Genomic DNA, 13107 nt, shown 5'->3' on the forward strand with positions numbered 1-13107 from the left:
CCACTCCCAGAGACGGCAGGACTATGGTGGTTAGTCTGTGTGTGGTAGTGTTGTTGACTGCATTTATTCTTTATTTTAGGATCAAAAGCACTACCCACGTGTCTGGAACTGTCTAAATGACCACCTTATCCCAGAGCTTGCGCCCAGAATTTCCTGCTCTAAGTTTGGTGGTGTCGCCCTCTTGAGGCCGTTGAAGGGGAAGCCAGCCTCCCTGCCTGTAAGGCCTGTTGGGATGTCAGCTTGGCTCTGCTGTGAGGAACCCTGACATGTGAAGGGCTGTCCCCAGCACTGGGTTTCTGGCTGGCCTAGCACGCAGCCGCTTTGGCGAGCACTGTATTCATTCTGAGTCTTCAGTGTGAATGCGGTGATGCTGGCTGGCTCTGTAGATAAGGGCCTGTCCCAGCCGACCCTTCCGCTCCCTGTCTCTGTCCTACACACACGATGGCAGATGCCCTTAATCTTTCTGGGGGAGCACTCCCCTCTACCGCTGTCTGTCCACCACATCTAAATGAGTCCCCACCACTGCCAGTAGCCATGTCCCCTTCAGTATGGCCTGGTCTTTGTACCTGCTGTGTAAGGTGTTGTAAAGGCTGATGAGACCCACACGGGGACTGACTGTGAACTAAACGGTCGCCATTCATGTTTAAAGAGTATGTCGGTTCAGATGCCCTGGTGGCATAGTGGTTGCCTGTTGGGCTGCTAACCCCAAGGCCAGCAGTTCAAAACCACTCCTAGCCACTCCTCAGGAAAGACGGGGCTTTCTACTCCTGTAAAGAGTTACAGTCTTGGAAACCCACAGGGGCAATTCTACCCTGACCTATAGGGTCACTAGGAGTCAGAGTTGACTCAATGGCAGTGAGTTCGTGTTATTTTGCTTATTGTTTTGAGGTTTGGACGCAGGAAAGACCTTGAAACACTGTGGCCAGTTTTTAACCCTGGGAATGGGAGGCAGTGGGGAAGGTGCTCACATGGGGGCACCAAAAATTTTTCAGGAAAATGGAATTGAAAGATAGGGGAATTTTCTTCCACAAACCTTTTGAAGCCCTCCTGTACGTCTCCATTGGGATTCTTTTTGGCACGTGTGTATTGATTTGCCTGGCTCTGCACCATCTGTCAAAAACCAAACCAACCTCACTCCCCTGGAGTCCATGCTGACTGAGGTTCAAGACTTACATTTCATGGGAGTACAAAGCCCCTTCTGCGAAGTGGCTGGTGGTTTCAAACTGCTGGCCTTGCAGTTCACAATTCAACATGCCAGCCTTAGACAGTGTGGATGACTGAAACTCTTGACTGTTAACCGAGAGATTGGCAACTTGAATTCCTACACAGATGGCCCAGGAGAAAGGCCTGGCAAAGTAGCACAGGCCTCCCCTGACACGTGGGGTGACCTTGAGCCAGGCCAGCTTAATGGCAGCTGGCGTTTTGACCTATCAGTCGGTCATTTCTTTAACCAGAGATGTGTCCTGCATGCGTCCATTTCTGATCTGGGTAACCTGCTATTGGTAAGAGAAGTTGGTGGTCCTGCCTAAAACTTTGACATCTTACCTCTAACTAGAGGCCAAGACTCAGAGTGCCCCCCACCCCCACCCCATCCCCCAGAGCAGGACCTTCTGTCACAGACTGAGTTTGTCCTGTTTCACAGCTTACTTCCCACGCAGAGTCTGGTCAGGTGACATACCGTCCCTTCTCCCACGCAGAGTCTGGTCAGGTGACATACCGTCCCTTCTCCCTGCCTCAAAGACTCAAGGAGACGAAGTGAAACAGACACCTGTGCATCAGTTGTGCCTAATTCACACCAGCATTACAGTTTGTCACATCATTGTTGTCATCGTTATCATTTTGCTAGATTGTTAAAGATTGGATGTTGGGGACATTTAGGATTTTTTATACATATCAAGGGAGCCCTGGTGGTATAATGGTTACATATTGAGCTGCTAGCCACAGGGTCAGCTGTTCGAAACCAGTAACTGCTCCACAGAAGAAAAATGAAAGTTGCTACTCCTGTAAAGAGTGACAGTCTCAGAAACCCAAGAAGGCAGTTCTACTCTGCCCTACAGACTTGCTCTGACTTAGCATCGACTTGTTGGCAGTGAGTTTGGTTTTGGGTTTTACCAAATTAAGGCACCCGGAGTTGCTGTGGGTCGGTCAGTGGCATACTAACTTCAGGGTCAGCAATTCAAACCCATCAGTCACATCCAGTGAGAAAGACGAAGCTGCCTGCTTCTGTAAAGACTGACAGACACAGAAACCTTGTGGGCATTTCTCCTCTGTCCTGTCCGGTCACTGAGAGTAGGACTCAGCTGGACAGCCATAAGCAATGCCACATTGCTCTCCAGAGAGTATGGGCCCATTTGTAGCCCCACAGGCCTGAGCCTTGGGGCGTGGGAACATTTGGCTTCCCACGGGGTGGTTGTCCCTGTACAGGAACTGCAGGGTCCAGCCAGGGGCTGTGAGCAGACATAGCCACCTTACAAAACTTGCTGCGAAGCCCAGCCTCTGTCTGAGCAGAGACCACAGACTGCTGGCCCCTCGCCACAGCAGTACTTCCCGCGCTCCCTTATGTGTCAGTACCCAGCCTTAGGGTGGTGAGGTGGTTGCCAAGCCACGGTCTGCTGCTAAGAAGGACTGAAGGCAGACTTCACCCACACTCCCCATCCATGTGCTGTGTGCCTTCCGATACAGTCCCCTCTAGGAGCTAGACTGCCACACCTGCAACTCCTCTGTCTTTAACATGTTCAGGTGAAAGTTAAACCCTAAGCAAATCAGGTTCCAATTGAAGCTTTGAAAGAAAGAAAAGAAACGTGTACTTTGACATCTCTTAAAGTGTTGACTGCTGTGGGTCAAGGGAAAGAGGCAGCGTGGTGCACGGGTGCTACCGGAGTTGACAGGTAATGGAACTGGTGGAGTCTTACTCTCATACTCCACTCCTTCCTGCCTCAGAGCAGCTCCTTCCTTTGGACACTAAAAATGACTCCTGGGATTCTGTAGCTTTTCCCGCAATTAACACTATGCCTATATTTTACTGATCTTTGTGGCTTTATAGGAATATTACAATTGGGTTATAGGCATGGGAGAATCAGGTACTGCCAGTCATCCTTGTGAACCATTTTTGTACAATATGCTCTGAGGCATCGCTTTTCATTGTAAATTAGAAGAAGGCTTTACCGAGCAAATCCGTTTTCCGTTCAACCATCCAGCTTTGTTTTGTTTTATCTCCTTAGTTGACTGTCCACATCCTGTAAGGTCGTCTCTCCCACAGCACACAGCCCTGTGTTCCTTGTTTCCATCCCTCCTCCTCTTCTAACTCCTCCTACTGGCTTCTGAGCATTTCCCCTTCACCCGCGAATGCTTGATTCCACCCTCCCCCCCTCCCCCGGTGTGGTGTCCCCCTTGATGGGCCTGCTTGCCGTATGGCTGTGGATGGCACTGCGCAGATGAGTTCAGCTGCAGGCGTGACAGACCTCCTTCTCTCCTGGATGCCCCACAGCTCACCCGCCGCCTGCCACCCATCAAGGAAGCCAAACCAAGGCTGCAGAAGCTCTTCCGGGACTTCTGGCTCTATTCTGTGCTGATGGGCTTCGCCATGGAGGGCTCAGGTAGGCTCTGCGGTCTTCCCAAGGGACAGCCACCCACAGAGGGAAAGCACAGCTCTACACCTGCGTCAGCCACACCCTGCTGCTGCTTGCCATCGTGGATCTGTGTGACAGCGTGGGCTTGCCAGAGGATGCTCAGGGCTGAAGAAAACTGAGTTTCTCAGTGGAGCCCAGGCTCTTGAACACTCTGTTCTTGGCTGCATGCAAGGGGTCAGCCTCCTTAGCTGCTGTCCCATCGGTTCCTGACTCGTGGACCCCATGAACAACTCAACCCACAGGGCTCCCCACTGGCTGCTTTCGCCAACTGCTGCCAAGCCCTCTCCCAAAGCCATGTTAGAAGCTCTGCTGAAACTGCTGGCATCTCAGCAATACACAGCCTCCACTTACACAGCGGTGATGGCTGCACCTCGGGGGCCTTGACCAGAATCACACGTGGGCCTCCTGCGTGACCATCAGGCTTCTGCCATTGAACCACTACTGCTGCTGTTTGAGACACTGGCTTAGATAAATGACTCACACCTGTAGAATTTGGTAGACCATCTCAAAACCCAAACTCACTGCCTTCGAGTTAATTCAATTCATAGTGACTCTGTAAGACTGCACAGAACTTCCCCTGTGGGTTTCTGAGATTCTGACTCTTTCAGAGAATAGATAGCCTCACCTTTCTCCTGTGGAGCACCTGGTGGTTTTGAACTGCTAACCTTGTGATTAGCAACCCAACACATAACCACTACAGCACCAGGGCTCCCGCTCCCCTACAATTCAAGTCCATTTGGAGGCCTCTCTGAAGAAAGTCCTGGCAATCTATGGTTAGGTACCATCAGGTTAGTCCCAACTCAGGGCGACCTTCCATACAACCAGAAGAAACATTACCCGCTCCTGCACCACCCTCACCAGCACCGCAGTGTGAAGCTCTGTTGTAGCCACTGTCTCCGGCCCCTGTGTGGAGGGCCTTCCTCTTTTTCACTGACCCTGACAGTTTGCTCCTTGGGAAGCCTCCGGAGAGCAGTTCTCCTGTGACTCAAGGGGGGTGGCCAGGCATCAAAGCCCACCAGGGGCAGCTGGATTCGGTTGCTGCTCTGAGGCTGAAGCATGGGTTGTTTGCCCCCTTGCAGGGCTCTGGCCAGAGGAGTGGTACGAGGGCGTGTGTGAGATCGCCACCAAGTCGCCTCTGCTGACCTTCCCCAGCAAGGAACCCCTGCGCTCTGTCCTGCAGTACAACTCGGCCATGAAGAACGACACAGTCACTCCTGTGAGCATGCCTGCTGGGGGCGGGATGGCAGCGGGGCGGGGCGGTTTGGGCCCTGCAGTGGATGAGCACCTGGAAGGACCCTGTCCATCTTCATGTCCTGCTGCCTTAACCCAGGCTGTGGATGGGACTATGAGGCAGGGCTGCTTTCCTGAGGTGGGCTTGGTGAGCACAGGACCCAGGGGAAAGCCTTTCCTTCCAGGCCGAGTTGAACGAGCTTCGGAGCACCATCAACAACCTGCTGGATCCGCCTCCTGAAGTGTCCGCCCTCATCAACAAGCTGGACTTCGCCATGTCCACCTACCTCCTTTCTGTCTACCGGCTGGAGTACATGAGGTACGCATGCCGCCACTCATGAGCTGCCTGGGGAGCACCTTGCCCTGTTGTGCTTGGCTTGGGGCACCTTTTTACTTCCTTCTGAGATGCGAGGCCCTGATGGCATAGTATTTATGCGTTGGCCTGCTAACCACAAGGTCAGCAGTTCACAACTCCCAGATGCTCTGAGGAAGAAAGACAAGGTTTCTGCTCCCATATAGTGTTACGATCTCAGAGACCCACAGGGGGCAGTACTGCCCTGCCCAACAGGGCCAGCCAGTGTTGGCTTGGTTTTGTTTTTTCTTGTGAACCTTCCAGAGTAATTGGTGATCATGGCTGAGCAGCCTGCTGACTCACCCCCACCTCTGGGCGCACATTAGCAAAGTGCCTCTGGTTCTGGTTTTCCTTGAGTAACATTTCAAAGGAAATTCAGCCCAGACTCCGCCAGCTGCAGCCAAGCAATGCCAACATATTGTTCCCTTGGTGACCCGCCCTGCTGCAGAGGGGTCCCAGAGCCCTCAGCCTCTCATGTCACAAAGCCAGGCTGACCATCCCACAGGGCACCCAGGACAGACTCCGAGTCCCCGACTGAAGGGGATGCTGAGAGCGTGGGCCACCATCATCTCACACAAACTCAGTTCCTGCTCCGGACTGTCTGCGAGGCCCCAGTGGATCCCACAAAGTGGGCGATGGGGAGAACTCATCCAAAGTGAAGTGGCCAGCAAATTCCTCGGAAGCTACATGTGTGTGAATAAAGCCACCAGCCTGCCCAACATACAGATATAGCTCAGGCTGATGCAGCGCTGACTGTCCGCCTGTGGAAGCGTGTGACCTGGTGGGCCTGTAACCTAAGCACAACTTACAGAATGCCCTCTTTTCCCCTCAAGAAGAGAGATTTTTGCTTTTTTAACTATAAAAGTAAAGGAAGAGAGGGGACACAGACAAGTGGGCAATCCCGTCTTCTACCCCAAACGCTGGCCGTCACTCCCACAGCACACACACCCACTGGCCGCGGCCCTCTTGCACCCCCTTCTGGAAGCCGCCTAGGCAGACACAACCCACTGACAGAAAAACCCTGAGGGCCGGAATGTGCCTCCGCACTTCTGCAGCACCTGTTTCTTCACGTGACATGTCCCTGACGTCCTCTGTCCCTGCCCAGTCAGGGCCACCACTTATTTTGGCTGCTGGGTGACCTTTCACGCCACACCACTGGCTAGGTGGTTCTTTGGCTTACCTGGCCAGACTCCTGCAGGTGGAGACTAGAGTGAGCTCCGGGTGAGGGAGGAAAGTCTGTGTGGATAGAAGCCTGGTACCAGGCCTGTTGGGTTGGTTGTTGGTGGCTGGGTTGCTGGGCCAGGAATGGGAACCCCACATGTGCATTGTTGCCCCTCCAAACACTGCCGTCAGTGTGTGGTTGCTGGTCAGACCTCCCTCGCGGTGACCCAGCCTGCACTGTCCCATGGCCACGTGTGGCTCCTCCATTGCACTCCACAGGGTTTTCATTGACTGCTTTTGGGAAGTCCATCACCAGGCCTTTCTTCCTGGTCCTTCTTAGTCTGGAAGCTCTGCTGAAACCTGCTCAGCATTCTAGCAACATTTGGGCCTCCACTGACAAACGGGTGCTGGCTGCACATGAAGTGCATTGGCCGGAACTGAACCCAGGTCGCTCCCCTGGAAAGTGAGCATTCTACCACTGGGCCTGTCCTGGCTCAGCTCTGCCTTCCCTGCTTGGTGTCTCGTTGCCATGCCCAGCGCTGCACTCTGTGTTGGGCGCTTTGTTCATTCACTCGGCCCTGTTCTTCTCCATAGGGTCCTGCGCTCCACAGACCCAGATCGCTTCCAGGTGATGTTCTGCTACTTTGAGGATAAGGCTATTCAGAAAGACAAATCAGGTAAGCAAGCGTATGATCGTGGTGCCTCCTGGTGAATTGTGCTGTAGACAATGTTCAAAGAAGCCACATGGAGAAACCGTTTATGGAAACAACATACAGCATTGGAAGGGGCGTGGTATAGGATATTCAAGGCGCTGCAGAGGGTTTCTAGAGAAATGGAATTCAGACAATGGGATTTCCCCCCAATTTTTTGAAGTCCCCTAGCATGTCCTCAAATGAGAAATGTCCCTCTGGCTCTGCCAGCCCAGGTGTCGCACAACTGTCGGTTCTCTGCCCACTACATCTGGGCTCTGGTTCCTCCTTGAGGGAACCAGGCCTCTGGGCTGCCCCTTGATGAACCTTTCTTTACCTGTTGCGTGGGAGCAAATGTCAGAATCAGAAAAGACCACGGGGCTTTTACCCCACCTGCTTGTTGGCGGCAGCAGCGGTGGTGTTCTTGCCTCTTGGCCACCTCCACCCTGGCCTCTCTCCTGGCTGGTGGTGTTGGCGGGGTGGGGGTTAGTTGTTGTAGATGCCCACCTCTGCCTCAGAGAAGGAGAATGAAAGTGGATTATTGCAAAACAATGTATTTTATAATTTCTGCATCATCATTTTGAATCCCCTGGTTCCACACACACCAACTGTTTGGGAGTTCATGCAGAAAAACTGGAGCCATTAATGAGTAAATGTGGTCACATCTCTCCACTGAGTTCTGAGCTGGATAAGGAGACTCTCTGGTTGTCAACTTAATGAAGCATTCAGAGATGACATACGATGCTGTTCAAGATGAACTTGAGGATCACACAAGAGTACAAGAAGCCAGAGGCTTAGAACCAAAGACTTGTTTCCAAAAAGATGAGAGAGGAAACCTTTGGGAACAAAGAGGTTGATTTCAGACCCAGATAGAGAATGGAGACCCGGAAACACTCCCATCTAAGGCTGTCCAGCCTTATCCAAGGTCAGAAGTCTACAGACACTGGGAAAGCTCAAAGGCTACCAGCTTGTGAGAAGACACTGAGACGAGACTCTCCAGGCTACTGTCAACCGACCAAGGACTCTTCCTCAGAAAACCAGTACCTTTGGGCCTCGGTCAGCCAGGATGTGATGCAGAATCGGAGTTTACCAGTACCGGTGCCCATCACACCAGTCATAAACAGAGACACCAGCCAGAAAGGGGCACCTTGAGGAAGTGGAGAGAAGCCCGAGGAGGAGCGGCCCAAGCACAAGAAGAAAAAAACTTGTGAGGAAGTGGATTTGGACAAACACTCGAGCATCAAAGGAAGGAAACGGGTGGAAATGGTGTCAGTGCAGAAATGCTTAAGCGTCAACAGGAGAGAAAACGCAGAGAAGTAGCTTCTAAGAAAGAGAACGTCAGCAGAGAACAGAGGAATCCGTCCTTGGATTTCAGATTGACATAGTTGGTTCTCCTGAGATTCAATTGAGCAAAAAATAGTTGAGCTGGTTGGTTTTGTGGGTTTCATGTTCATATCACTTTTCTTACATGAACAGGTACTTTAATCTCTAACAAAGACCAATTGAGTGGGAAGAATTTAGTGTGCTTACTCTCCAACACAGAAACTACTTGTCCTTACTCTCTGAAAGCATCATTACATTTTTCTTATATGTACTATAATTTCCCTTCATGAAAAGGACTCTGCTTCTTACCCAACAAATTGCTACGATAGTAGAGTTATTTTCTTTCCTTTGGGAGATTGCTTGAAATTGGAGGACTAATAGGCTTTGCAGAATCCATTTCTTGGGTGGGGTTGCTCTGGTTTTAGTGGGACACTTTTATGTGTGTTGGTTTTCTCTGTGAGCAATTTAGATTGATTCTGTTCTGTGTTAACTCTAACATGCCCTGTATTTTCTAGGTTGGAAATTGGAAAATTAAACCTATTACAATAATAAGCTTAGATTAAATATGGTTTTATAAGTTTCAGAGTCCTAATACAAAATCAGCGTATATTCTGTAATTATTTCTAATAAAGTGTTCTAATTTCAAAAAAAAGAAAAGATCAAGGGGCCAATTTAAAGGGACTCTTAGAAGCCCCGGTGGAATAGTGCTTAAGTTAAGTGTTGGACTTCGTACTGCAAGGTCAGAAGTTCAAAACCACCAGCTGCTCCTTGGGAGAAAGATGAGGCTTTCTACTTCCATAAAGCGTTGACAGTCTCTGAAACCCACAGGGCCAGTTCTTCTCTGTCCTACAGGGTCGCTATGAGTCGACATCAACTCCACTACAGTGAATTTGGTTCAATTCATGGACAAATTGTCAACAGTTTGAACAGGAACGGCATTTGATCCCCTAATCTTGGCTAACTGAAGCAAGTTTATTGGGCAAAAGATAAGCATTTCTAGTTCTCAACACACACGCATACAGTTTTACATGGACGGGAGCGTCACTCTTCCAGCCGGGAACTGGACTCACTCTCGTGGGTCAGCTTCTCAGCTCCACAGTAGACGGGTCTGTCACTCATTCTCTCACAGCCAGTGAGTCGGTGCTGACTCATAGCACCCTGTTGGATAGGCTAGAATTAACTGCCCTGTGAGTGTCCGAGACTGTACCTATATACAGGAGTGAGAGCCTCATCTTTCTCCCAGGGTCAGGTCTGTGGTGGAAAAATTACACCGAGGCAGTACCCTAAGAATCACCACCAACCAGCGAGACCCGAAAGGCAGCATCTGCCGGAGGACAGAGTTCAGAGGAGTCAGGGGAGGAGGAGTAGAAGAAATCGGAAACGCAGGGAAGAAGTGGGATAAGGGAGGATTCATTCGGCAACAGATGAGATGAAAGTGTGTCTGCATTGTTGAATGAAAACAGCTATGTGCTTTGTGAACCTGAGAGTGGGGAGAAATGTTTGTGGGGAAATTCCATTATTTTCACAATTCTTTTTTCTCCCACTGTTAATGGGGTGTAGGTGCGTAGTTGCAGTGCTGTCTGGTCACAGTATTAGGGAGGTTCAGGCAGAGAGGGTGTCCCACGAATGGTGAAGAGAGACAGCCCTTCTCCACATGGCAAGCTGTGAAGGTGTTCTCCTTAGCCATGCCCCTAACCAGCAAAGGACTTCTGACCTCAGTAGCCACAGCAGAGCAGCCTGGATGTCAGTGGCCACGGGCCAGTTCAAGGACCACCTGGTTTCTGGGAAAGCTTCAGTGGGTGAGAACCTCAGTGAGGTGCAGACTCACAAGCTCCTCAAACCCTGAACACAGGGCAACCGTGAGCCTGAGCACTGAGGAGGAGGACTGGTTGTTAATGTCATCCAGTCAGTTCCGGCCTACAGTGACCTTACGCACCACAGAACCCAACCCTGCCCGGTTCTGCACTGTCCTCACAACGGTGCCTATACTTGAGCCCATTGTGGCAGCCACTTCTTTGCTTTTGCTGCCCCTCCACTTCACCAAGCATCCTGTTCCTCTCCAGGGACCAGCCTCTCCTGACGGCATGTCCAACAAGTCTCACCAGCCTTGCCTCTAAGGAGCATTCTGGCTGTACTTCTTCCAAGATACAAATGTTCTTTTGGCAGTCTTTGTCAACATTCTTTGCCAGCATCAGAATTCAAATACAGATCTTCTCCAGTCTTCCTTATTCAGTGTCCAGTTTTCACATGCATATGTGGCCATGGAAAAGACCATGGCTAGCAGTATGGCACACTGCTACCGCGTGCCCTGACCAGGAGGCCCAACGAGGCACACTGTCTCTGTAGTGTTTCCCATCAAACCCAAGGCCTTGGTCGAATCATGAGAAAGCACACACATCAAGATGGAGGGATACTCTTCAAAATACCTATGTTCTCCAAAGTGTCAGGGTCACAGGAGACTAAGACCGGAATTATCATTCATCAGAGGAGGATTCTGGGAGCACCTGGGTCACTGCAGACAGTCTCCAGTGTATTGATGAGGTGGCGCGCAGCTCCCTGTCTCCGTGACAACAGAAGACTTGAACGCCAGCCGAGCTGGGTGGAGGGTTGGTGGGAGCGCTCTGTTGTGTCTTGAGCACACTGCTCTGCAGGATTGGCGGCAGAATGACGAGCTGGCATGGTGCCGACCAGGGTCCTCTGTGCCAAGCCTTTGAGCAGCAGGATGCCTCTTCTGGTTTTAGGGATGATGCAGTGTGTGGTTGCCGTCGCTGACAAAGTGTTCGACGCCTTCCTGAACATGATGGCAGACAAAGTGAGTATCTGTCCGCGCTCAGCCCCACGGGAGCCGTGTCAGCAGGGGGTGCGAGGCCGTGCACTGGGCTGTTCCCTGATGTCTAGGCCAAGACCAAGGAGAACGAGGAGGAGCTGGAGCGGCACGCGCAGTTCCTCCTGGTGAACTTCAACCACATCCACAAGCGTATTCGAAGGGTGGCGGACAAGTATCTGTCTGGCCTGGTGGACAAGTGAGTCCATCCTACTCCTGGGCTGGGGAGGCAGGGTGTGTGTGTGCATGCAGGTGTAAGTGTATGTGTGCTCCTGGGGGTGTGTGAAGGTATATTTGAGTGGAGGCGAGGGTGCAATTCTGACTGGCTGTGAACATGAGTAGGTATGTGTGCCGGCATGGGTATGTGCAGGTATGTATACATGGTGTGAGTGGTTGTGTGTATGAGAATATGAATGGTTGAGCGTTGTCGTTGTGGGGTTGGAGGGGGTGTATACGTGAATGAGGAGTGTGTGTGTATAAATGAGTGTGCCTGTGTGAGTGGCTGTGTGTGGGGGTGGGTGGGGGTGTACATTTGTGAGTGGGCATTGTTTGTATGATTGGGTGTGAATGTGAGTGTGCATGTGTGTGGATGGAAATGGTTATGCATGAATGGGGTGAGTGGGTAGTGTGAGTGAGCATGGCTGTGCCCGTGAGTGTGTGCATCACAGTTGTGGAGTGGGTGTACATACGTGAGTGATTATCGTGTGAATGGCTGTGTGGATGAGTATGTGAATGGCATCCTGACTGCGAGAACTCTCAGCCTTGAGGCCACCTTCAGGCACAGACTCCATGGATATGCTGCCATCTTTGGCTTACATCGTGGTGGTGGTGGTGGTGGTGTGGGGGGCGGTGAGGAGGGGTGTACAGCCTGGCCAGAGGCATGGACACTGGGCTGTAGAGGGAGGTGGCTGTCTGGGGGCCTGGCCTCAGGCTTTGCAAGCTGGTTCTGGGTGCAGGTTCCCTCACCTGCTCTGGAGCGGGACTGTGCTAAGGACCATGCTGGACATCCTGCAGACCCTTTCTCTGTCACTGAGTGCGGTGAGTGTGGCCTCTCCTCAGGGGCTTGGGCGGGGGCAAGGGCACATCTCACCCTGGGGTCCCCAGGGCAGTCAGGACCAGGATGTCACCATGCTTGCAGGACATTCACAAGGACCAGCCATACTACAATATCCCTGACGTCCCCTACCGGATCACGGTGCCCGACACCTATGAGGCCCGAGAGGTAGGCCAGCGTTCACCTGCTCGGTATCTGTCTGAGGAGACAGTGGGAGGAGCCCACCATTTGTTCAGGGACTGTGCATACATGAAGCATGCTGCTGCTATGTGTCCCCTATCATGTCTGTCTGTCCTAAGAGCCTGCCCTCCTCACCATGTGGCCCCTAGCTGAGTTCCCGGAGAGCTTCTGTTGCTAGGCTGTGTTGTACTGACTCCTCCCTCCCCACCAAACTCACTGTTGCCTAGCCCGTTTCAACCCAAAGAAACCCCAGAGGACAGAGACCTGCCCCCTAGGGTCACTGAGGCTGTCAGTCTTGATAGAAGCAAACAGTCTCATCTTTCTCCCTCAGAGCAACTGGTAGGGTTGAACCACCAACCTTGCAGTTAGAAGCACACTGCCAAGCCTGCTGTGCTATCATTCTTGCTCCATAAAGATTGGAGCCCACTACCACTGAGTCAATTTCAATGCAGAGCAGCCCTCTAGGACAGAGCAGAGCTGCTCCACGGGGTGTCTGAGCGTGTCCAAGCCCACAGGTCTTTGCGGGCACGCACCACCTCATCTTCCTCCCCCACAACAGCACTTAACCCTCTGTGCCACCAGGGCACCTCTCTCCCTCCAAACTGGCTCAGGAACCCTCTCTGGGCAGGTTGAGACCTTAACTCATGCCTTTCCTGCCACAGTTC

At 51.9% G+C, this 13107-nt stretch overlaps 1 protein-coding gene and 1 pseudogene across 1 annotated transcript in view; both read left to right on the forward strand.

Annotated features, from left to right (window-relative positions):
• PI4KA (phosphatidylinositol 4-kinase alpha) overlaps positions 1 to 13107 on the forward strand; it is a 107095-nt gene that overhangs the window by 72580 nt on the left and 21408 nt on the right. Inside the window, exons 20-27 of the mRNA XM_075534533.1 lie at positions 3488 to 3596; positions 4709 to 4845; positions 5045 to 5178; positions 6967 to 7049; positions 11126 to 11196; positions 11283 to 11407; positions 12165 to 12246; positions 12347 to 12430. Of these exons, the coding sequence (XP_075390648.1) occupies positions 3488 to 3596; positions 4709 to 4845; positions 5045 to 5178; positions 6967 to 7049; positions 11126 to 11196; positions 11283 to 11407; positions 12165 to 12246; positions 12347 to 12430 (825 nt within the window). The remainder of the gene's footprint in view (positions 1 to 3487; positions 3597 to 4708; positions 4846 to 5044; positions 5179 to 6966; positions 7050 to 11125; positions 11197 to 11282; positions 11408 to 12164; positions 12247 to 12346; positions 12431 to 13107) is intronic.
• Positions 7710 to 8446, forward strand: LOC142429507 (lysine-rich coiled-coil protein 1-like; annotated as a pseudogene).

Source organism: Tenrec ecaudatus, chromosome 16, assembly GCF_050624435.1.
Source record: "Tenrec ecaudatus isolate mTenEca1 chromosome 16, mTenEca1.hap1, whole genome shotgun sequence".
NCBI lineage: Eukaryota > Metazoa > Chordata > Mammalia > Afrosoricida > Tenrecidae > Tenrec > Tenrec ecaudatus.